This window comes from Lissotriton helveticus, chromosome 3_1 (assembly GCF_964261635.1).
Source record: "Lissotriton helveticus chromosome 3_1, aLisHel1.1, whole genome shotgun sequence".
NCBI lineage: Eukaryota > Metazoa > Chordata > Amphibia > Caudata > Salamandridae > Lissotriton > Lissotriton helveticus.
In genome coordinates, this window is record NC_136061.1 from 1,553,726,014 (window position 1) to 1,553,751,799 (window position 25,786).

The 25,786-nt window shown below is 44.8% G+C and overlaps 1 protein-coding gene across 1 annotated transcript in view; it reads left to right on the forward strand.

The window, feature by feature from the left end:
• CRYAB (crystallin alpha B) overlaps positions 1 to 25,786 on the forward strand; it is a 56,948-nt gene that overhangs the window by 14,737 nt on the left and 16,425 nt on the right. The window contains exon 2 of the mRNA XM_078683950.1: positions 16,849 to 16,971. Within this exon, the coding sequence (XP_078540076.1) occupies positions 16,849 to 16,971 (123 nt within the window). The remainder of the gene's footprint in view (positions 1 to 16,848; positions 16,972 to 25,786) is intronic.

The window sequence follows — 25,786 nt, forward strand, 5'->3', positions numbered from 1 at the left end:
CACGAAGCAAATTACTGTTTGGAAACCCTTGCTGTGAGGAGAGTGTAATCCTCGTTATTCTGTGCCTTAGACCGCCCGCCTCCCGCCGCCAGACCCCAGCTCCATCACCGGGTCCGGCCGCCGAGCGGAGCGCGGCGCCGGTTGCTGCTTACAAACTACAACTCCCAGCATTCCCGGAGACGCTTCCCGCGTCAATCACGCGCCAGGCGGCGCTTAAAGCTGCTGTCACCCCCGTCTCGCGGGACGCCGGGCGAAGCCCGGGCCAAGGGCGGGCCCGTTTCAGCCCGTTCCAGACCGAACCAGGCTGGGCTGGGCCACCCCCCTTGCCCCTTTTTCCGGGCTTTGCCTTAAAGGTACTGTTTTCCACCTATTGACTTTGGACATTTGATTATCCAACTGTGAGATCATAAACTGTTAAAATCATGACTAGGGGTTTAAGAAGTAAAACTGCTCTTAAAGCTGCCTCATTTACTGGTCCTATTGATTTATTTATCTCTAAAACAACTGAGGCCATTAATCAGAATATTGCTGTCTTAGAACGTAGGGTCACTCAGGACCTTGCGATTGCCCGGAGATCTTCTTTGGGCCCCATAGCAACTGCCTTAACCCCATTGCCATCAGTCACCCCAATTCCCATTCTAATACAATCTGGCACCACAGCACAAGTTCATTCCATCCCTAGTGCCGTGGATTTATCAGCCACTAATCTGTCACTGGAATTGGATTTAACGGAGAACCTTGAGACAACCCCTGACCTTGAGCATATTCAGATTTGACTGTCTGGAGATGGTCGACTGACACAGTGCCCCATTACCCTCTAGCCAGCCTGCCACCAAGCAGCTTGGGTCACCTTATGCTCGCAAGGTATCTGCCTATGATAGAGTTATGGCATCCCGTATGTCGGACTGTGTACCCACCGTTGATCTGGCGGGCAGACGATATGATACGGTAAAAGAGGGAAGCCCCACAGAACCTTCCCCATTTTATACTATTACCAGTATTAATCCAACTACCCATTCTTGTAAAGGTGCCCATTGTATCAGTTCTGATGTGAGTATATTCTTTGATGCCCCTAGACCAGGCTTAGTTGCGAGTACCCTGGAAGTCAGTTCAACCATATCTTGCGTTACCCAGCCGGTGACGGCCATTCTTGATACCATCAAGTCTGCCGGTCTTACCCTTATCTCCTGGAACATCGCTGGTATTGCAGGAAAATTAGACTCACCCTTTTGGTCCAGGTTTATTGGGGAAGGATTTGATTTAATCCTCCTCCAGGAAACCTGGTGCCAGGAACATATTAATATCGAAGGTTATTCATCGCATTGCCTTAAAGCTACCAAATCCAGTTCAGGTAGGGCTAAGGGGGGTCTTCTGTTGCTCCTGTCTAACAAGTTGAGTAACTGTGTAGTTAGAAGCAGTTCGACAGTGGGAACCCACAGCCAGGTAGTGAAAGTTGAGTGCAGAAAGGGAATCGATTTGGTTATAGTAAATTTCTATAACAATATCTTTGATGCCTCCAGAGGGAACATTTTATTCCCCCTTGAAAAAGAAATTGTAAGGGTTATGGGCATTTCGAACAGAAAGGCAGAGGTTATATGGGCAGGGGACTTTAACCTACAGCCATGCTATTTGTCCAATGGGAATCCCTGTGGTCTTGGAACAGTAATGTATAACCAATGGGGGGGACTGGGAGAGAGGGAGGATTTCCTCCACTTCCCACACTGTAATTATGGTTCAATACTTAACAAAATGTTAACTAAGCTAGATCTGTACCTGTTAAACTGTAACAAAAACATCCAGGCAGTTACGTGTCCTACCTTTACAGGAAGGGATGCTGGGTCATTTATAGATCATATCTTGCTGTCTAGTACCGGAGACTTCTCCAACCTATATATTAAAGAAGAAAGTCTCAGTGACCACAACAGTATTTGTATTACCCTCCTGGGTCATGGTACATCACCTGTCTCAGGAGAAAAGTGCTCTACTGACTTAGTACCCATCAGACCAAATGGTCTAAGGATCAGATGGTCTGGAACTAATTCCAAGGCCAAACAGAAGGAGGTTATAACTAGCTGTAAAACCCAAATCAGTTATTGTTTAAACAATGTAATTAACCCTGCTTCCCTACTGTCACATTTTATCACTATCAATACCACTATCGAAGGTATTTTTACTAGGGCTCTGACATCCAATAGAGGTATGAAGCAGGGTTGGTTTGACAAACCTTGCATGCTTGCCCTCCGGGAACTAAAGAAGGCATTAGGCACCAAACCACGTGACAGCGAGGGAATAAAACACCTTAGGGCCAACTATAAAATGGCAATCACCAACAGAAAAAAGCTTTTACAGAGCGAGGCATGGGATAAGCTAAAGGAAGCAGCAGAGACCAAAAACTGCAAACTATATTGGGAAACAATTAACAGCCCTTTTCTCAATAAAGACGGCATTCCGGAATTAACTTCTTATGTTGCATGTAATGATTGGATTACACACTTTACCAACATCTTCAACCCGGAAGGGATACCCCTTGAGGCATCGACTATTGAGGCTACATCTTGGATACCCCTACCCATGGGAGTAACACTGGAAGAAGGCTATGAAGGGCTTTCCAATAGTAAAGGAGGAAAAGCTCCAGGCCCGGATGGGGTTCCGCTTGACCTGCTAAAAGCCGAATCGCATTTGTGGGTCCCCATCTTGGTGAGGATCTTTAATTGCGCGGCAGAAGATAACTTCCCTCCTTCCTGGGGCCAATCAGTTATAATTCCCTTATACAAGAAAGGCGGTAAATCTGAGGCCACCAACTACCGCCCAATTTCTCTGCTGGATGCCTCAGTAAAGGTTATGAGTAGGATTCTGCTTAAAAGGTTAGAAACCTGGGCAACTGCTTCGAATATTTTAACTAAAGTCCAATATGGTTTACGGAAAGGTATGGGCACTCTGGAACAATGTGTAAATTTGGACCTTATAATTAACAAATATACTGTGGCCAAAAATGGCAACCTTTTTTTATGTTTTGCTGACTTGAGCAGCGCGTTTGATTTAGTTAATCATGTTATTCTTTGGGAGGTTTTGCTAGAGTCTGGGGCACCGAAGGAAATTGTCCACTTTTTAGCCAGGCTTTACGAAAAACTCTCCTGTAAGGTCCGTTATGGCACCCTAGACGAATGTACCCCATTTTTCAAAGTTTCACGGGGAATTCGCCAGGGATGTGTTTTGGCCCCTCTTTTATTTTCCCTTTTTATTAATGGCGTTGACCGTACCCTGGTTGATATTCCCGCGGATGCCCCTTTGATTGGAGGAAAACCTGTCCCACTTTTACTTTATGCGGACGACGCTGTTCTTTTATCCCGCACACAGATTGGCCTCCAGCGCCTAATTGATAGTTTCATGTTGTTCATCCAAAATAGGAGGCTCTGTGTGAACAAATCCAAGACGTATGTTATGTCATGCGGGCAGGCTGCAAACAAGATGAAGCATAGTTTCTTCCTGGACAAAGACAAAATGACACACGTTAAAACTTTTTGTTATTTGGGAATCACTTATAACAACAGTGGGTCTTGGACTTCTGAATTTGATAACATTAGACTGAAAATGCTGCGGACCACTAGCAGCATATTCCGATTTGCCACTAAACTTGGATCGAGAAGCATCCCAGATATGATCAACATATGTAATGTTCGCTGTGTCTCTTCTGCACTGTATGGGGCAGGTGTATGGGGCCATAGCGAAGGCCCATCCCTCCAAACTGACGAAAATAAGTTTTTAAAGAGACTGTTATGTGTTCCTTCTTCCGCCTCTGTTCAATTGATCCATGACGAGGTAGGGATCGAGTTTATATCTGACTTAGCAGCCGTTCGGCCACTCTTATTGTGGCGTTCTATTTGGGCTAAGCCAGAGACTCGATTCACTCAAGAAATAATTCTTGATTGTATAGGTTTGGACCACTCATCACGTATACAGTGGATGAGATACATTCATTTCTGGTATAACCTTTTATTTAATATCGATGTGTTTTTTGATCCAGAGCAGGCAGTCGCCATCCCCAAAAAAGAAATTAAGTCAACGTTCTTAAACTTTAAAAAGGCAGAGCGAGACAAAGTACACGGTAAGCTAGCCACCGTGAAGTTCTATAAGGACCTGAAATTAACTCCGGGGCTCCAATCTTACCTTGTGAACGTGACTCGTCCATCTCACCAATTTGTATTAACTCATGTCAGATTGGGTATCGTACACCACCTTGTTGCGTTCCCAAACCAGAAAGTCAGATCCGAGACACCCTGCCCGTGCGACAGTACTTCACGCCAGAGCTGTTGCCACTTTTTACTTTTTTGTAAATTTTTTCACTTCCTTAGGGTAAAATACCTTAAGCCCATTTTTATAAAGTATAACACCCGATCCACAAAGACCGCATTGATATTACTATCCTCATTGGAGAATGAGGATATTTGCTTTTTTGTGGCTACCTATATCCTGAAATGTACAGCTGCCAGGAAAAGTATAGTGCTGTAACCCCCTTATACTTACCTGTCTGTACCTGAGACGTACAGCTGCCAGGAAATGTATAGTGCTGCTATTATTTTATACATTCCTGTCTGTACATAAAAGTTTTATAACAGTTTTGTAAATATGGAATAATCATTCATGTTTGATGTCCACAGTATGTATTGTATGGTCCCTTTTTATACTCCAAATTTATCCTTTTATGCCCATTTGAGTGGTCCGGATTTTGTTTTGTTTCAACGTACAGCTGCCAGGAAACTCCACTTGTTGTGATAAATTTATTGATTTCTTGTCTGTACACATATGAACCTTTTGTATATACCTTCGTATTGCTTATATTTTATAAACTATTAACTGTTGCCCACTAGCTTTTGTACATGTCTCCTATTCCCCTTTTTCGTACTACTCTTGTGAATATTGTGTATTATTTTGTATATATAAGGCTTTGTATTTCAATGTGCTTGTATGATTTGTATTTTCAAATCGAATAAAAGCTTATGAATTGAATTGACACATTCATCTTCTGTTTCCAGTCTAGATCACAATAGTTTTGGATTTGGACAATTGATCACCATTTGAGCCTCCCGTACTCATCCAAAGAGAATGTTTCTAGAAATAGTGGGGAACCCAAGAATTTGGCATTTCACATTTTAATGCAGAATTTGCTGTTTCTTGTCTTTATTCAACAACTCACTTCGGGAAAATTAAGACAGGTCTCATGAGACCTTCTTGAATCCTCTCCTAGCACTGCATGTGTGTGACACCCATCCTTGAATGGTGCAGAAGTTCAGGGAGATACCTGACGTAAATACTGAATAATACCAGTGGCCAAAGCATTGGGACAAATGTGAGTTGTGAAAAATGTTTGAAACCTAGCTTGAAAAGAGTATTTGCATTTCTTGCTTGGTAAATTATCATAGGGTCTATGAACCAGAAATTTTTCATTTAGCCCCATATTCTGTTCAGAATTTTGTCTCCCTTTGGAGCTATCGTGATGTTAGCAGACATCATTACGGTGTACCTCAGAGCAGGATTCGCTTCCTTGAGAACCAGCAGTAAACATTAAGACAATTATAATTGCTGTCACCTAACATAACCCAATTCTGAGGTTTGTGATAAATATCAACAGGTCAAACCTGTCAATATTTATCTGGGGGAAAATTACTGTATTTTCCAGAATAGTAAGCATCAAAATCTTCAAGTTATTCCCCAAAAACTCGAATTGGGTAGTATTTATCACACCGGAAAAAAACAATCAAACTCAATAGAGTAGGATTTTGTCAGGTGCAATAAACACCATACCATTGCCGGACCATTCGTAATCAGTGCCTACAGTCTTCAGCAAGATTTGTGCTGCCCTGGATGTTAAGTCAGGGCTGTAATTATTATTGACTTAGATTTATTCCTCAATAGTTTGTGGGTTTTTTTACTATAAAACGAAGGCTACAGGGTTTGCATGTACTACATACCAAATATATCTCATATTTCTCACTTATAGTCATCAATGATAGTCTTGCTCATGATCATTTGGTATTTTTTTATGATCATTGAGTAGGCAGCTGCTACGAAATTATTCCACACTGGTGGTTACTGCTAGCTAAACTGGTTTCAAACAAAAGAACCAACTTTGAAAAAATGCAAAAAGCAAAAAGACTGTGAAAAAGTAAATGAAAACATGGGGGCAGAAGTAGGATCTAGTGAAGGTTAAAGCCACATCCTTTCTCTCCAAGATTTGCAAAATTCCATGGGAAAGTTATGAGTTGCATTTAAATTATATGATTGTTCTTTTACCAGGTGAAAGTTTTTGAAACCCTACTTATAGCAATATCCGGTCCTGGTGTTTGTGGTGTCTTAGAGAATGCAGGAGCAAATCAAACGAGTTGTGGTAATATTGCAAGCAGCTGGAAGAAAGGCACCAACCTTTCATAGGAGTCCACCTACAATTTCCATGTAAACATTCCAAAACATTGTGGGCATTGGTGGGAATTAGTAGGGTCTGGGGGGGTGAAAACTAAATAGGGGCTATTTAGCACAGCCAGCCACCCACCTCCCTTTTATACCTTTCAGAATAGACTCAAGACTCATGAAAGTTTGAAGGCAATTTCACTTTCCACATAATTATGAGTTTATTCCACTTACCAAACAATTCACCATCAGCTGCACAATTTGAAAGTTTAACTTAAAAAAAATGATGGTTGCTCAAATGGATCAAACATTACAAAAAAGAAGCACCACACTTAGGCCCTCATTTACAAGAGGCCTGCGCCACCGGAGCATCACTTTTTTGACATCAATGAGGTGTTCCATGGGCATTGCAGTGGAATTTGACACTGTCCCAAATTGACACCATCATGTAAACCTGATGTAAGTATAACGAGAAGAAATGTTTACATTTCTCATAGTTTTTTCCTCTTTCCACATGTGCTGCATTCTGAAGCACACATAGAACGAGGAAAATGCCCCAAGGATTGTTTTTGTGCAGGAAGGTGTTCCTTCCTGAACAAAAACAATCATGCCAACAACACGGACACCCTTGGACCATGAAGCAAGAGTACTAGCTTGGGTGCTCTGCTGCAAATTGTGTGCCAACTGAAAGGACAGGAATGACAGGAATGTTGTAAATACGGTGCATTCCTTACCTTTTTCAATTGGCGTAGGGCAACGCAGCAGAATAGCTTGCGGCGCTGCCCTTCACCAATAATTTGTAAATACGGCCCTTAGTGTAAAATAATTGCAGACCCATTGCGAAATATAACTAGTATTCGCTTTCAGTTGCTGATTGACGTTTGTGTGTCTTAAACTAGTACTTATGGGTTGAGACTTTTGCCTAAACATTATTCATTTGAATTAAAATGTCAAAATAGGAAAATAATGCACATGTGCGGGGTTCTGCCTCATAATTTACCTTTTATTGCTGTATAATTTAGTCAACCCTGCCGCATAATTTGGTTGTGATGTCCAAAGCCAATTTATGATTCCAAACCCTCCAGGTTTCAAAATTACAGGGTTTGCAGCTATGAAACAGCTTTTTATGTAGAAAAGACTTATGAGTTAGAAAATTTTGAAAGGCTTTTGCAATTATGTCCGAATTGCAGTTTGGCTAATTGAAGGAGGTTCAGCAGTGGGAATTAATCTGTGCATTTTTTTTATCTAAGTGAAGTTAATAAAACATGCCCCACCCCCTTTCTTTTCCTAAAACTTCGCTGAAGCAGTGTTTTGTGGAAAGGCAATACGCAAATGCGGGGCACTTTTTTTGGGGTGTTCCCAGGGCCGATTTTTTTTTTTTATTCAAATCTTTTTTATTGAAAAAAGAACAGAAGAAAAAGAAGAAAGAAAGAAAGAAAACGTAATAAAAGACATCAAATCTCCAATACATTAAGTAAATTGCATACAAAATCATGACAAAATCATAGCAAAATAAGGCAGGGTTATACACAGTTACATGACGTTACATAAAAGCTCATACCATGAGGTCCGAATGTAGAGTCCAACTTTAGACAAATGTCACAGAGACAATGCTGCATATACAATGTGCCACACCAATTTACATACAAACATATAATACGCAAATACCACTTTACTGCTAAATAATACACGTTACTGCTAAATATTACACGTTGCCATAACACATCACGGAGGATCAAATGAAAACGATGATTCATTAAGAGATTTCCAAAGCTTCCTATTGGATGCGCGCCATGGGGAAGAGTGCAGTGCTGGGTTACCGGCTCCTCTGAGAGAGGATAGCCATTCCAGCCATGTCTTGAAGGACACCTCCGAGGCGCTCTTCCATTTACATAAGACTACTTTACAGGCCAGAATGAGCAGTAAATCAAGCAGTTGGCGGTCACGTGAATTTACTAGGTTCGGGTCTAGAACACCCAGTAGGACATAAACGAATTCCGTTGCAGGTTTGAACCTGAAAATATGCAGTCAAAGATTTTCTACCAGTATGTTTCCAGGGATGGACAGTTAAAAAGCATATGGGCCAGATCTCCCACAGCCGAATCACAATTCCAGCACTTCTAGGTAGAGGAAGAAGAAGTTTATATGTTTTCGAGACAAAATGACCTGCCGCCATGATGCTTGTTATATGGGTCTTAAGCCATGGATCATAGGGTTTAAGAGAGCGTGTGGATAAGAGGGCTTTTAGTTTCAAAAAGTCATAAAAATCTATTGGTGCAAGGTTATGTATGGACTGGAGTGAGGAAAATGGTAAAGGTTGTATTCCATCATATAGGTCACTCACCAAATTGACTTCATCAATCTTGAGTGAAGGGTTCCGCCACAAGGCTATCAGAGTAGTTTTTTTTTAATTTTAAAGCCGTTTTTGTGAGTTTGATCAAGCCTCAAAAGAGCCCGTCTTATGTTTAATAAAATGTATTTAGAGTGTGGAAGGTGGGAGAGATCCATAGTGAGTAGGGCAGGAAGGGGAACATTATCAATGAGGGATTTCTCAACATCTACCCACAGCGTGGTATAGGCTGAGTCTTCAGTCAGCCATTGTGCGCCCTGTTTGCATAGGAATGCAGTTTGATAATTTCTGAAGCTGGGGAGACCCAGGCCGCCTTTTTCCTTAGATAGCTGCAGCTTTTTCATTGATATCCTGGGTTTCTTCCCCTGCCACAGGAAGATACGAAAGAGCTTGTCAACCCTGGTTAAAAAGTCATCTGAAAAAGTCATGGGCAACATACTTGCCAGATAATTTACCAGTGGAGTCACCATCATTATCAGGGTTTCGGCCTTACCCCACCATGATAGGTACTTAGGAGACCACCCATCTAGGAGTTTGGATATTTTCTTGAGGGTCAGGGTTTCGTTAATGCGTAAAGTAGAGATTAAGTCCTTATCAAAATCCAACCCCAAATACTTGAAGCAGCCTGGCTGCCAGGTTAGACCAGTCCCCCAGTATTTCTTTATTTCCCAGATTATTTAACAATTTAACCTCTGTTTTGTCTTTGTTTAATTTATATCCCGATACCTTCGAGAACTCGTTAATAGTAGACATGAGGGCCGGTATAGCCTCCTCCGCTTTTTGTGAGACAACCAGAACATCATCTGCATAGGCAGTTAGTTTTATTATACACTCTTTGAAGGGGATACCCGAGATTCTCTCACTATTCCGTATGTGGTGAAGGAAAGGTTTGATTGCCAATAAAAATAATGAAGGGGAGAGGGGACATCCCTGTCTGGTTCCTTGCTGTAATTGAAATGATGTGGAGAACGAGCCCCCCGCTCTAACTCTGACCGAGGGGCAGGAGTAAAGGGACATCACCATCCTTATGAAGGACGTTCCTAGATTAAATTTATTTAGCACTGCCTACAAATATTCCCAGACCACTTTGTCGAAAGCCATTTCGGCATCAAGCGTGATTGCTACAGTGGGGGTGGTAAGGAGCTTTGCCTTTTTGAGTACATGTGCTAATGTCCTGGTATTATCACTAGATAACCTATATTTCAAGAAACCTGCCTGAGCGGGGTGGATAAGTTTAGGAAGAACTTTCTGGAGGCGGTTGGCCAAGATCATGGCTAAGAGCTTACAGTCGAGGTTGATAAGAGAGATAGGTCTATAGTTTTTAGGAAGTGTTGGGTCCTTCCTATCTTTTGGTAAGACGGCAATGATAGCTTCAGACAGTGTACCTTTCACTTCCCCTGTAGTGTTGAGTTCCTGAAACAGGTGTAGGAGTGGATGTGATAAGAGAGGAGAAAAACACTTATAGAATCTAGCACTGAACCCATCTGGTCCGGGGGCCTTCCCGCATTTTAATGATTTGATGGCTTTTTCAATCTCCAGGATCGAGATTGGATTATTAAGGTCGATTTGGTCAGTAAGGGAGAGAGTTGGTAGGTCGCATTCCTTCAAATATTCCTGTATGTTGGTTTCCTCCACCTCCTTATTCTATGTATAAAGACGTTCATAAAAGTCTTTAAATATATCTGCGATCTTGACAGGGTATGAGTGGACCACTCCAGCTTGATCTTGGATGGAGTTGATCCTGTTTTTCTGTACCTTAAATTTGAGATAAGCAGCCAGGCTCTTCCCCGCCTTGTTTGATTCACACAGTTTAAATTGTTTTCTCCTATTCAACCAGACTCCTGCTCTTTCGCTTACTATTTTATTGTATTCATATTTCTTATTGGCCATCTTATTCAGTGTGTTCTCACTCCTTTCAAGTAGATGTCTATTCTCAAGGCAGATATGTCTCTTTCTAATTTTTCTAGGGCTTTGTTATGATCTTTATTCATGGCTGATCTAATTTTAATAATAACCCCTCTGACAGTGCTTTTTAGGGCTTCCCAACGGGTCAGGTCAGTGGTTTCCCCCCTTTTGTTATGCTCCAGGTATTCACTAATAGCCGATTCAATGGCAGACCGATGCTGTTCCTTTTCGAGTATCTTCTCATTGAGTCGCCACATAGATTGGCGGGTAGACGGTTTCACATTAGAGATGGAGAGTGATATACACGAATGATCAGATAGCACCCTTGGTTCTATTGTTGTCGCTTCTATTCTGGGAACACCATTTTTTGTGATAAATAGGTAATCAATTCGGGAAAACGAATCCAACCCTGTCCAAGAGACTCCCTCTCCTCACTTTTGTTTTCCCAAACACGTTTTTTTTGTTAGAAAAAAGCTTAACTGTCCCCTTTAATTGGCACGCACTGCTTTTAAAAAACAAGTTTTCTGTTTGAGCATACAAATGCAGCCAGTGTCGGCTGTCCCTTGAAGGCCTCCATCCCTACATTTGGAGCCAAACACAGGGGTCGCATAATGCGACTTGTTTAATCAATATTCATTAAGCTCATGGTGTTGTGACCCCCTGCAAATCTATAATTTGAGATTCGGCCTATTAGTTTCTAGGGCCCATCGCAAACTGCATTACCATTCGCAATACAGTTGGTGTGCAAATTGCACATCTCGGGTTTGCAAATGGAAATTGCACAGTAGGCCCGATTACGGACCCTGCATATAGGTGCAAACCCTATAAATATCCCAAGGGTTCCAGGAAGATATAACACTGTCCCCTCTCCTGCCAGCATATTGTGCTGCCAGGCCATCCACCACAAAGACAGATGAAGTGATGCCTTTACCTTGATTCCAGACACCCCAAAAATGGGTTGCATTAACCTCAGTCAATCTGGGGTGTGCACTGTCTCAATCAAGGGATCTGGATTCCCCTTTACATGTGGAAGTCTGCCTCTGAAATTTCCCACTTCATCCCATTTAATCGATAGCATCCTATTTTAGCTTGACCGCAAATACCGCTATATGTATCAAGCTATTTAGCATTCGCAAAGGCCGAAATTCTGCGAATTTCGGCCTTTGCGAATGCTAAATAGACAAATGGAATGTATCAAACAAGTTTGATGCAAAATAAGGATTAGCAAAATTTGCTAATCCTTATTTTGCGATTGCACTTAAGGAATTGCAAATTTAGCGATTCCTTAAATGCAATGTATCAAACAAATAAAATGCAAAAAATGCCATTAAGGAGTAGCAAATTACCACCAACTTCTAGTTGGTGGTAATTTGCGAATTCTTATCAAAAATCTTTTTTGATAAAAACCAAAGGTGCCATATGACGCCCATACATATGTGCGCCATATGCCCCCAAATGTCTTTTTCAGGGGTGCAGCAGGGTGTTCTTGAGACACCCCTGCACCCTTGGAAACATCCCTAATTTGCGATCAGCAAAGTGCTAATTGCAAATTGCACTTTCATTCCTATGGGCCTCCTGGCCCATGGAAATGAAGGGGTAATTTGCGATTGACAATTTGCTAATCTCAAATTAAGGAATGCTAAGGAATCGCTATTGGAAAGCGATTTTGTACATACATACCGTTTTGCATTTCCTAAATAGCGATTCCTTAAAATTCGCTATTTAGGAAATGCAAAATGGTTTGTTGATACATATAGCGGATAGTCCTTAAGGGGGTAAGATTGCGAATTGGAATAATGAATCTAACTCAGAGATCAGAGTGTACTTAAAAAACAAAGAACCTTTTAAGCCCATCATCATTTTAAGGTTGAATAAATGAGCACCCACCATGGGTTCGGCTAATTTGACCATTCAATCCATTAAGTGCACTAAAGTTTAAGTTACAATGTCGGAGGTTCCTCGCACGAAACTTGCTTGTCCAACAGTGCCATCTAGTGAGTAATTTTATAAATGCGAATGCATATCCTGCATCAGAATACTCTGTCACTTCTAAGTCTTGTGATGCTATAGGTGTGGGTCCAGACTCCAGATCGCATAAGGCCGCATAAAGCCATGTTTGACTGAAAAGAAAGACTGTAACAAGTGTGGTCTGGTCGGACAATTTGCACAGATGTGTAAGCCAGCAGAAAACATCCCAGGGAATGTTGTTTCGGATTAAAGTGATTTGAGAGTATGAGGGGTGTTGTGAAAATGACTAGGACGAATGAAATTCCGGAACATAAGGACCCTGACACCAGTTCTGAGGCGGATGGTGTGAGAATTCCTCTGTTGATATATTCCAGTTACATAATATCCATTATTGCTGGGGATACCCTTGAACAAAAGGTAAATTCATGAATAGAACAAAAGGTAAATTCATGAATATATTACCTCTGGATGTTATCCCCTGGTGTGTAGGGGGGAACTAAATAGAACTTTAGACTTCTGTGAAGGGCAGATTAACTTTAAAGAATGCCGTATTGAGGAAAGATCGAAGTTTTCAGGCTGGGCCCATACTTTCCAGGTTGGCATCATAAAGGCAGGCGCGTCCCACACAGGTAAGAGTGGTGGGAGGAGGGGGGATGGGCGGTAGTCGACAGACGACGGGATAGGTAAAATTAACTAAAAATTTAATAAAAACCACTTTGGCGATGTGGTGAGCGCAAGGTAAGTGGTTTCATTTATTTATTTAATTTTACCTATTCCGTCGTCTATCTATACCCCTCTCTGCCCGCTTCACCGCTCTTAACTGTCTTGCCATCTTGCTGAGACCCGGTGGTAAACATTAGATTTTCCTATTGTCTGAATGTGGAAACTTGGATGAAATTGTACGCATGCAAGAAATCACTTTCACACATGGGGAGAGTTTTGAAGAGAAGTTGGGAAAGTTGAGCAAGTTTGAATTGAAGATCAAGTGAAGTCTAATGTTTTACTGTGGAAGGATAAAGTGCCCTTAAGTGTTTGGGCATAACTGGCCACAATGCTTAATAAGCTGTGTGAGCAAGTGATTATCGAACCCAGTGACAGTTTATTGTGGTTGTCACCAATTGTTGTAGTTTTGTAGAATGCTGTTCGATCTTGCATCGACCACTGCAGTTTTTCTGAGGTTGATGGAAGAAATCCTCAAAGGAATCGAAGGAGTTCAGGTCCTCGAGGACCTGCGTATCTATGGGAAAGGTGAACAGTAGTCTGCAGAGAGAAGAATGAAAGATGAAGGTTTGCGTTTCAGAAAGAAAATGTGCCCTAAAGGTGAAGGAGGAAGAATACATTGAGTGCATAATTATGAGTGAGGGAGCTGCTTCAAGGCTGGGTTTGCTGAAGGTTTTTGAGGAAGTCGCAGGTCCAGTCAACAGATAGCACTTAATGTCATGCAAGTGGCCGGCAGAACTTTATGGCAAGTTTTTGCAGAGCTTTGCAAACTATTTGACCCTTTACTAAAGCTTTTAAGAAAGGAAGACAATATGTGTAGGTTCTTCAGCAACAAGTGGTGTATGAAAATGAAAGTGCCTCATTATTAGCACCAGTGTTCAGTCTTTTTGTGCCTAGGCATGGAGTGATAATCACGGTATATGCAAGTGAATGTTGACTAAGTGCATTTTTTGACACAAAAAGTGATTAAGAAGGAATGCACTATAGTGTTTTCTTTTTGCACTCTGTGACTTTCACAATCCTTGTCCTGTCGCTTAAGGGATAGCAAAGCAGTCCTACTTAAAAGTGGTCACGATCACTGTATCAGGATCCAGTGGGGCAGGGAACACCTGTTAGAACTTAGGGGAAGAAGCGGTACAGTCTGAGAGAGAGAGAGCGAGTGAGGTGAGATGGTAATACCCTTGTTACCAGCATGAAACAGGTGCGAAATGGGATGATTATTTATGAGAGCCCTCGTCACTTTTGCAGCACGTAAAGTGGTACATGAATGACGCAGGGCTCTCATAAAGATTTATGAAGCCACCCCGCATGGCTATGAGTGGCCTCGTAAATTATGGTCAAGGCGACAGCACAAATCGCTGGGTCGCCTTACCCAGCATCCGGCATTTTATGGGCATTGCGGTGGGTTTTCCCACACGAAACCCATGGAATGTGACGCAGCACCACATTTACAAAGTGATGTAAACCTGGGGAAGTGCCAGATCTGTACGCCTCTGGAGGTGATGCGTAACGAGGAAAAATATGTTTATTTCTCCTTATTTTTTCCTCTTTCCATGTGTGCTACATTCTGCAGCACACGCAGAAAGAGGTAAACTCCTCTTTGGATGTTTTGTGCAGGAAGGTGTCCCTTCCTGCACAAAAACAATCCTGCCGGCAACGGATGCACCCTAGCACCATGGCACAAGGGTGTCTACATTGGCGCTGGGCTGCCGAAATGGCACAGGCAAAAAGGACAGTAATACGCTGTATTGCTTAAATACTGTGCATTCCTGCCCTTTCACTTTGGCGTAGGTCAGTGGAGCAAGGTGTCTTGCTGCGCTGCCCTACGCCAAGATGCCATAAATTAGGCTCTAAATCGTCAAGTGTAAAGGTTGAAACAACCAATGTTGCTAGAGAGAGCTGTTAGCATCCATTGATTATTCAGAGAGCTCCGCCCTCTCTGACCTGAAAGTCAAGCCATGGGCTCAGTAGACGCGGCAGCGTGTATCGAACCCGACCTTGGAAGTTGTATTCCACGATTGCCGTCGCCACTGCAACATTCTCCATCTCCTCCTTGTGGGACATTTCCTGACCAACTGATGTGGCATCTCATGAAGTCTGACAGGGACCCATAGAAATGCCCTACTTGGTCATTAACAAGGAAATGGTTGCTTGCACCTTTGCCATGAATACGTTTCGGATGTATGTACAGAGAAAAGAGTTTCAGATTCAGACCAATCACAAGCCTGTGGTGCCAATAATTAACGGCCCAAGCATCAGTTCAATGAATTCTAAGGCCAGGTTGTTTAGACTAAAATCAAAGTTGTTGGAGTATCATTTTGAAGTGGAACACGGTCTAGGTGCCAAGAACAGATAATCGAATTGCTTGTCAAGGCTGCTAGTATGTGAGGATGAAGTACTGGACAAGGAAGACGTTGACGATTGTGATTGTCTTCTGGCGAGTGTAGTTTTGCCAGGGGGTAGCTGGGCTTTAAAGAAGAGTGAAGAGAAGCTATGGGGAAATGGGGAAGGATCCAGAACATTAGGAAGTGGTGTTATGTGTCAAAAAGAGTCAGTGAAGAGAGACTTGCTTCCCAGGCACATTATAGTCTTTCAGCATGGTGGAATGGGAACTTTCCATAAAAGCAGGGTTGCAGTTCTTTAAAAAAAATTGTTATGGTTGCTATTTAGGCAGGTCAAGTTAAGGCCTGTTGGAGAGGTTAAAAGCAGGCTACCAGATTTGATCACAAAGGGCACCTAGGCGTGGTACAAAACAAGAAATTCTTGAAGGGAGATATTTGCGATGATGGAGGATGGGTGTTGAGTTGTGTAGGAGTTCCCTAAAAGTGTACTTTCCCATACAAAATTCCATCTGGAGAATGCAAGCCAAAATATCTCCCCCCCCAAAAAAAAACACACATTTTGAGAATCCCCCCTCTCTGAAATATTTTACTATAAGATTCCCTAGCAAAGATTTTTTTTTTTACAAAAAATATTTTCCACAAGTGGTGTTGGGCAAAGTTATGGATGAGGCAAGAATGAATTATGCCAATCTCACCCAAATTCAAGGGTAAAGTTTGAACTGTGTTCCATCATAATTACCTATATGTTATCCATATATAAGTGCAAGTTAATGGAGGGTGAACTGAACGACATTGCTATGGGAGGGTAAGCATGAATATTACTCGTGAATTGAGGCATCAATGTATATGAGACTTGTATCACCGCAACGAGGAAGATATTGATATGATTCCCTGGTGCAATTGGTTTAGACCTCATTAAGGTGCCCCTCAACTGCTTGTTATGATATAAACATCAAATAAAAGTGGAGAAAAAAAGTAATAAAGACACTGAGCTAATTAGAGAAAAGGGTAATGTGTTCCTATATGTGAATGGCCCTATCATGCTTGCTGTTTTAGTCATTCATGACGCATACATAGTCTTACTGTCACCATCCCATGTTCTTTGTAATGCGCAAGCGTTGCATTACATGCATTTCAGTGTGCACGTCTCTTTTTTAGATGCGGTTTGACAAGGACAAGTTCTCCATTAACCTGGATGTGAAGCATTTCTCCCCCGAAGAGCTACAGGTGAAAGTGTTTGGCGACTTCATTGAGATTCATGGGAACCACGAAGAACGCCAGGTATGTAGGAACCTCTGTCGGTCACTAATTCGGTATTAGATAACAGACGGTGACAGCATCCACTTCACATTCCTCAGAGGTGGGAGCAAATCGCAGAACAGAGCCACAATTCTACGCGTCCAGGCCCTTACATATGACCTTCCTCAGGAGAACGGGAACATAGGGCCTGATTACAATGTTGGTTGAACAGCCACTGACAGGCCGTCTGTGGTTGCCCGACCAACCGACAGCCCTTCGGTCTGACCGCAATTATGGTGCAGTCGGACCCTATACAGTAGAAGTCCACACTGCCGCCACTACCAGTATCTCAGATCCCGACAGGGCGGCGGTTGGAGTCACAGCCCTTAATGGTGGTGGTGCCCAGCCAGGCACTGCAGTTGGGATTTGGATATCCCTTTCATGGTGGGAACACCACCGTGTACAGGCTGGTGGAAAGGGATATTGGGGGCCCCAAACAAGGCCCCTGTCCCTCGTGGGCCACTGAAAAGGGGCCCTGAGTGCACATGGATTGCCCCCACTCACCTCCATGCACCATGTGCCATGCACCATGTGGTGCATGGCACATGGTCCATGGATTTGCAAGAAGTGCTCCTTTTCACGGTGGCTTGTGCTGTGGCCCTTTTCCTGCTTATCAGGTGGTCTCCTGACCTCCTGACATCTGATCACCCGACATTGTACGGTATTATCAATCCAAACTATTAAACAATTGAAAGTCTATGATTTAAAAACAGGATGTTGTATAAAGCAAGACCATACATCAATGTGTCATCCAATATCCGACATCTTCGGTTATTTTGAATAGGTAATTGAATTCTCTGACATGTTTAATAACTTTATATTTTGGTTTTCTGTAATTCAGCTCATGGATATATGTCACTATCCTGAATATTCCGCAAACAAGTGAAAGGATTTTGAAACTTGGATGAAGTGACATATTTGTGTATATAGAATCATAGACAGGCAAAATGTACTTGTATTGAATAAATCATGTAATTAAATAACTACATTGCAGTAATTGAATATACTAGAAATTAAGAGACACATTTCTGCATATTGCTGTCTTCACCTCTTTCCTATTTTTTAGGTTAACTTACACACGAAGTGAGCTAACTTCTAATTTGTGAAACTGAGAAGCTATAACCTTCCTAAATTATATACTTAATCTAAAGCTATTTGGGGCTTTCGGCCTGAACTTAGAAAACTATCTGCGAAAATCTCTATAAAATGCCAAAATACTTTAACAAGACCAAAACAAGACAATAGACTTAATTCCACGCTATATTGCTCCAACAATCAGCCCACTGCTGCAGAAAGTATAGAATGCAATGACTTGCCTTCTCCACGACCTAACTAAAATAGATCACAGGTCAATTGCCAACAGATCCCTTCATAAGACTCAGGGCCAGATGTACAACCGTTTTTTGCAGCCGCAAAAGGGTATTCAACCCTTTTGCAACCGCAAAAAAACGGTGGTGGTATGTACCAATACTATTTTGTGAGTCACAGACTCACAAAATAGCGTTTGCGACTCGCTTTTAGGAAGGGGCGTGCCAAGGACGTCCCTTCCTAATAGCTAGTCCACATGGTAAGTGCCATTGTTTTGCAACCGCATTTGCGGTCGCAAAACACTTTCAGTTTACCACCTACTACAAGTAGGTGGTAAACCATTCGCAAATGGGAAGGGGTCCCCAGGTGAAGGAAGTGGCGCGATTCGGGTCACCTGGGTCACTAATGACCGCCTCTCAGCCTTCCATATCAAATGAAGAGTCGGTCAGACAGTAGAGAATACAAACCAATATCTGTTTATTCAGGTACACTCAGAGTGAAGCCAGTTTGCCCAGTCTCTAGGGGTGCTGCAAAGGGACTGAAATCGACAAGCATAAAGATACATTATTTACAGTTCGTAACTGGGCTAGGACACGCCCATAATGGAATTTTCCAGGCAGGTGCTGCAAAGCAATGGAATACGAGAGAAAAACAATCTCAGTGCTCATATCTTACAAAGTTACAAAGTCCAAGGTTACTCCAGTGTCCAGTCGGTCCCGTCACCAGACAAGTGGGAGGAGGCCTGTATCTAGTGAGAAAGGTATGCGCTAATAAGAACAGTCTATTCATTAGTGAAGCAAAACCCAACCTTGGAGAAAAGAAACCTAGCAGAAACCTTTTCTCAGAAATAGCAAAGAAATACTTTCGATCAGGATTCAAAATGGCATCTTAACAGAAAATGGTGCAGCGAATGCTAACCTACATAAGGTAATGCACAAGGAGAAACCTTTCTATTTTAACACAGGGGACCCCTTCCCCTTTGAAATGGGTGTGAACATATTTTCTAAGAGAAGACAGTGCTCCCAGGGACCGGTTCCTGCCCTTAAAACTTTAAACTGAAAAGTTTCATTTTTCTGTTTTAAATGCATCCCTTTTCCTTTATGGAAAATGGGCTACATCACAAAAAGAAAACTGCTTTATTGAAAAGCAGTAACAGACATGGTGGTCTACTGACTCCAGCAGGTGTCCTTCCCTGTGAGTGCTACCCATTACCAATGGGGTCACAAATTGCATTGATGAGACATGCAATCTGCGACCCCATTGGGAATCGCAAACAGTGTCTTAGACACCGTTGTACATTGCATTTTGCGAGTCACAAAGCAGCACAATTTGCGAGGCACAAAATGCACGCGTCGTACCTCTGGCCCTCGGTGAACAGAAGTGATACATTTCTATGGCCGATGCATTAGCCCACCACCTGAAATTTCCAACATATTTTGCGAATTAGTTACTCTGTACTCCAGGCAAGGCTCTTTTAGTTCCCTTCATGTAATTTTAATCTCGCACTCGTAGAGCGATGTCATAGGTATTCACTATCTGGTGCAGGATGTCCCAGGAATTAAGGTTGGACAAATATTCTTACAAGAAACTAAAATTGGGAATCTGCTGAAGTCCTCTGCATGTGGCATGGAATAAAATCCACAGAATAACAATCCTGGCAACCAGGTGCAGGAATTCCATACTAAGCCACCCTGCATGGAACATCATACGCAGGAAAGTTGGTCTAAGATGGCTGTGGGCCTTTCTGACCATTTTACTGCCTACACCTTCCCAGCCAGACAGAACCCCATTAGATAAAATGAAACAGTGTACGGTAGATAAGCTGCCCATCAATTCTGCTTCTTAGAAAAGTAGTTGGTCACTTTCTTAAAATAACCATTACTTAATTTGAGCCGGTGGTTGCCGGTGGAGGCCATTGATTTTTATGCATCAGACATTAACCGAAACATTCAAATCGGAAAACCAGAGGAACTGGAACAAAGGGAGAAAAGCTATTAGAGTGAGTTAAATGGGCTGGCAGTGTCTGGCAGAGGATAAAGGAGGCATGAGGTGGACTTAAGACTACCAGCCTTGGGATTCGACACACCGACGTTTAATTGCACTCCTCGCATGCTTCTGAGGAGAACTGTGGGCACCAGCCCTCACTCTTTTACAAATAAAGCACTGCAACTCCTTCAAACTCAAGAATAATGCATATCCTGGTCCTTCATGCAGATCTTTAAGATTTCCACTCTTTGGTGAAGACTCCTTCTTGGTTTCCCACTGGTGGAACCAGCACCATTTCATATGCTATCACTCAACGACTCATAAGTTTGCTTTTTCACTAAATATATACACATTATCAGTGGCGTAGCTAGGCCTTATGCCGCTAGTGGCGGTCCCAGCCTTTACCGCGGTGGTCATAAGAGCAGGGGGTTGCTGGCAAACAAATCCTGCATTTGTTGTCCCATGCGGCCGCCTGGGGCGGACATCCCCCCTTGCCATGCTACTGCACATTATGGAAATAGGGAAGAATTTGCTAAAGTGATCTGTTAATAATATTTTGCACCATGAAGCAAGAACAGTGTCTAAAAGGCGCAGCTTCAAAGTAACACCTATGTGACACAAAAACAGTATATGTTTTATGTATACACAAAGTGTCAATAGTCAAATACATGGCTCAAGGACCAAAACAAATCTCATTTCTTTGTAGACATCACAAGAGCCATGAGCCAACAAGATCTATGTAGTTTATGTCCTACTGCCTAGCAACTGGTTTGCTGGAGAAAGGCTAGGTTTGAAAGAGAGAGGCAGAGAAAGAGTGAGAGTGAGAGTGAGAGAAAGCAAAGGAGAGAAACAGAGGGAAAGAGAGAGAGAGAGAGAGACAAGGTGAGAGAGACACAGAAAAAGAAAGAGAGTGAGTGATAGGATTAGACCGAGTGAGAGAGAAAAAAAATGGGAGAGGGAAAATGAGAGTCAATCAATCAATCAATCAGGGGTTTGTTAAAGCGCGACTACTCACCCGTAAGGGTCTCAAGGCGCTAGGGGTCGGGGGGTGCAGGTTCCATTCCATCAAGGAGGGGGTCTGTCGAAGAGCCAGGTTTTGAGGTTTCTTGCGAAGATGGGGAGCGATGTTGTCTGTCTGAGGTGGAGCGGAAGGGCGTTCCATGCTTTGGCTGCGAGGAAGGAGAAGGAGCGGCCTCCCGATCTGGTCTTTCTGGTGTGGGGGCCCACGGCGTAGGAGAGCTGGGCTGATCATAGGGTTCTTTGGGGTGCGTGGAATTTGAGTCGGCTGTTCAGGTATGCTGGTCCGGTGCCGTGGAGGGCCTTGTGTGCGTGGGTGAGCATCTTAAAGGTGATTCTCACCTCGACAGGGAGCCAGTGGAGTGTGCGCAGGTGCTGGGAGATGTGGCAGTGTTTTGGCAGGTTGAGGACCAGTCTTGCAGCAGCGTTCTGGATGTTCTGTAGCTTGCGGATGAGGTTTTTGTTTATTCCGGCGTAGAGTGCGTTGCCGTAGTCGAGTCTGCTGGTGACCAGGGCGTGAGTGACTGTCTTTCGGTGTTCAAGGGGGATCCATTTGAAGGTCTTACGTAGGAGGCGGAGGGTGTGGAAGCAGGAAGATGAGACAGAGTTGATCTGGCGGTCCATTTTGAGCTCAGAGTCCAGGATGATTCCCAGGTTGCGTGCGTGATCTGTGGGGGTTGGCGGGTTTCCGAGGGCGGTGGGCCACCAGGTGTCGCTCCAGGCGTCGGGGTTTGGGCCCATGATGAGTACTTCTGTTTTGTTGGTTTTTAGTTGTAGGCAGCTGTTTTTCATCCATTTGGCAACGGCTTCCATGCCTTCTCGAAAGTTGCGTCTGGTGGTGTTGGGCTCATTGGATAGGGAGAGGATGAGCTGGGTGTCGTCTTCGTATGACACAATGTTGAGTCCGTAGGTTCTGACGATGGGGGTGAGTGGAGCCATGTAGACGTTGAAGAGCGTCGGGCTGAGGGAAGAGCCCTGGGGGACTCTGCAGGTGGTAGGTGTGGGGTCCGAGAGGAAAGGGGGGAGTCTGACCCGCTGCGTCCTGCCAGAGAGGAAGGAGCAGATCCAGTCGAGGGCCTTGTCCTGGGTTCCTACGTCGTAGAGTCTGCGTATTAGGGTGCGTGGGAGACTGTGCCGAACGCCGCTGATAGGTCGAGGAGGATCAGGGCTACTGTTTCTCCTTTGTCCAGTAGGGTGCGGATGTCGTCTGTTGCGGCGAGGAGGGCGGTTTCCGTACTGTGTTTTTTTCTGAAGCCGGATTGGGAGGAGTCGAGGATGTTGTGTTCTTCAATGAATGTGGCGAGTTGGCTGTTGATGGCTTTCTCGATGACTTTCGCTGGGAACGGGAGCAGGGAGATGGGTCTGTAGTTTTTGAGGTCGGTGGGGTCCGCTGAGGGTTTCTTTAGGAGGGGGTTCACCTCGGCGTGTTTCCAGTCGTCGGGGAACGAGGCGGTCGCCAGGGAGCGGTTGATGGTGTGGCGGAGCATGATCGCGATGGTGTCGGCGGCTCTGTTGAAGATGTGGTGGGGGCAGGGGTCCGTGGGGGGCCCTGAGTGGATTGACTTCATTGTCTTCAGTGCCTCTTCGGTGGTGAGGGCTGTCCAGTCATCAATCGCTGGTTTCCGGATGTCGGGAGTGGTTGGTGAGGGTTCAGTGTGTTGGTTATCTTCTTCGAAGTTGTCGTAGATGCTCTTGATTTTGTGGTGGAAAAAGGTGCTGAGTTTGTCGCAGAGGTCTTGTGAGGGAGGGATGTCGGTAGACTCGCTGGTGGGTTGGGCGAACTCCTTGATGATGCTGAAGAGTTCCTTGCTGTTGTGTGCGTGGGTGGAGATTCTGTCTTCAATCGCTTTTTTCCTCGTTTCACTGATGAGTTGATGGTGGGCGTTGGTGGCGGCTCTGAAGTTGTTGTGGGCTTCTGTGGATTTGGTGTTTCTCCAGGCCTTTTCGAGGCGGCGGCATGTGCGCCTGGATTCTCGAAGTTCGGTGGTAAACCATCTGGCTTTCTTGGCACGGGTATTGTTGTTTTTCTTGAGGGGGGGCATGGTGTTGGTGCTGTCCGAGATCCATCTATGCAGGGTTCGGGCTGCGGTGTTGGGGTCGTCGTTTTCCGCGATGGTTGGGGTGGAGTTGTTGAGTGAGGAGGTAAGCTGGTCGTCGGTGATTTTGGTCCAGTTTCTTTGTGGAAGCAGGTGCTGGTGTCTGTGGATGGTGGGTGTTCTGAAGATGAAGTGGACGCAACGATGGTCGGTGGTGTGGCTGAAGGTGATGGAGTTTCCTGTAGTGAAGAGGGGGTCGAGCGTGTGTCCTGCTGAGTGCGTGGGCTCGGTCACGATCTGGCGGAGTCCAATGTTGTGGAGGTTGTCCAGGAGGCATGTGGTGTTGGGGTCCAGTTGATTGTCGAGGTGGAATTTGAGGTCTCCCAGCAGGGTGTAGTTGGTGGATGCGATGGCCTGCGGGGAGATAATGTCCGTGATGGAGTTGGCGAAGGGTCCGCGGGGTCCAGGGGGTCGGTAGATGAGGGTTCCTCGGAGGGCAGCGGTGGGGCTGGCCAGTATCTTGAAGTGAAGGTGTTCCATCAGTTCTGTGGACTCGTCAGGGAGTGTGCTCAGGCGGAGGCTGGATTTGTGGACGATGGCGATTCCTCCTCCTGGGTGGGTGGGGCGGTCTTTCCTGGAGATCTTGTATCCTTGGGGGATGGCGATGGCGATGTCCCGTCCCGAGGTGGTGTTGGTCCAGGTTTCGGTGAAGAATGCTACGTCCGGGGTGGTGCTGTCGAGGAGGTCCCAGATTTCTGTGGCGTGTTTGTGGAGGGATCAGACGTTGAGGAGGATGCATTGCAGGGTCTTCGGTTCGGTTGTGTTCTAGTGGGCGGGTTGTGCTGGATCCGTGTTATTGGCGGTGCTGCAGGTGTGCAAGCAGCGGTGACAGCTGAAGGGTCCATGGGTGTTGGCTGGTGATGCTAGCTTGCAGTTGTTGCAGCCTGGGTTGAGTGCGTGGAGTGCTGTTGGGTCGTAGCGTTGGTGGGGCGGAGGTCCAGGGTTCCTGGTGCTGGTCGCGGACGGGTCGCAGACGGGCGCAGACTTTGACGCGCCTTCGGTGCACCAGCGGCGCGGCCGTGCAGTGGACAGCTGGGAGGCGGGAGCGGGGAGGGGAGCTGGATTGGGCCGGTCGCGCTGGGGGGGAGGGGCCGCGGGGTCAGCAGCGGCGGGGAAAGGTAAAGGGAGGAAAGAAGGGATAAAGAAAAAAGGGAAAATAAGCAGAAATAAGGCACAAAAGGGCAGAGATGCAGAAAAGAGCAGAAAGGTGAAAGATAGAAAGGGTAGAAAAACGAGTGAAAACGAGTGAAGGAGCAGAGGGAGAGAAAGGGAAAATGGGCAGAAATAAGGCACATAAGAGCAGAGGTGCAGAAAGGTGAAAGATAGAAAGCGTAGAAAAACGAATGAAAACGAGTGAAGGAGCAGAGGGAGAGAAAGGGAAAATGGGCAGAAATAAGGCACAAAAGAGCAGAGATGCAGAACGGTGCAGAAAGGTGAAAGATAGAAAGGGTAGAAAAACGAGTGAAGGAGCAGAGTAAGAGAAAGGAGACAGAGGTCCACTGGACCACCAGGGATGAGGCGCAGGGAAACCTGCGGGTGGAGGAGGGCCTCGATCACCAACACTCAAGAGTGCTGGGGCAGGGGCACCTCACTTAATGGTGGAGCTGCGAGGGTGGGAGAACAATTTCACTGACAATGAGTCAGTGGTCTTGCTCGCCTGTCCCCGCAGTGGCCGCCATTAAGTAGGGGTCGGGGAGGGCTGGACAGCTGGGAGGCGGGAGCGGGGAGGGGAGCTGGATTGGGCCGGTCGCGCTGGGGGGGAGGGGCCGCGGGGGCAGCAGCGGCGGGGAAAGGTAAAGGGAGGAAAGAAGGGATAAAGAAAAAAGGGAAAATAAGCAGAAATAAGGCACAAAAGAGCAGAGATGCAGAAAAGAGCAGAAAGGTGAAAGATAGAAAGGGTAGAAAAACGAGTGAAAACGAGTGAAGGAGCAGAGGGAGAGAAAGGGAAAATGGGCAGAAATAAGGCACATAAGAGCAGAGGTGCAGAAAGGTGAAAGATAGAAAGGGTAGAAAAACGAATGAAAACGAGTGAAGAAGCAGAGGGAGAGAAAGGGAAAATGGGCAGAAATAAGGCACAAAAGAGCAGAGATGCAGAAAGGTGCAGAAAGGTGAAAGATAGAAAGGGTAGAAAAACGAGTGAAGGAGCAGAGTGAGAGAAAGGAGACAGAGGTCCACTGGACCACCAGGGATGAGGCGCAGGGAAACCTGCGGGTGGAGGAGGGCCTCGATCACCAACACTCATGAGTGCTGGGGCAGGGGCACCTCACTTAATGGTGGAGCTGCGAGGGTGGGAGAACAATTTCACTGACAATGAGTCAGTGGTCTTGCTCGCCTGTCCACGCAGTGGCCGCCATTAAGTAGGGGTCGGGGAGGGCTGGACAGCTGGGAGG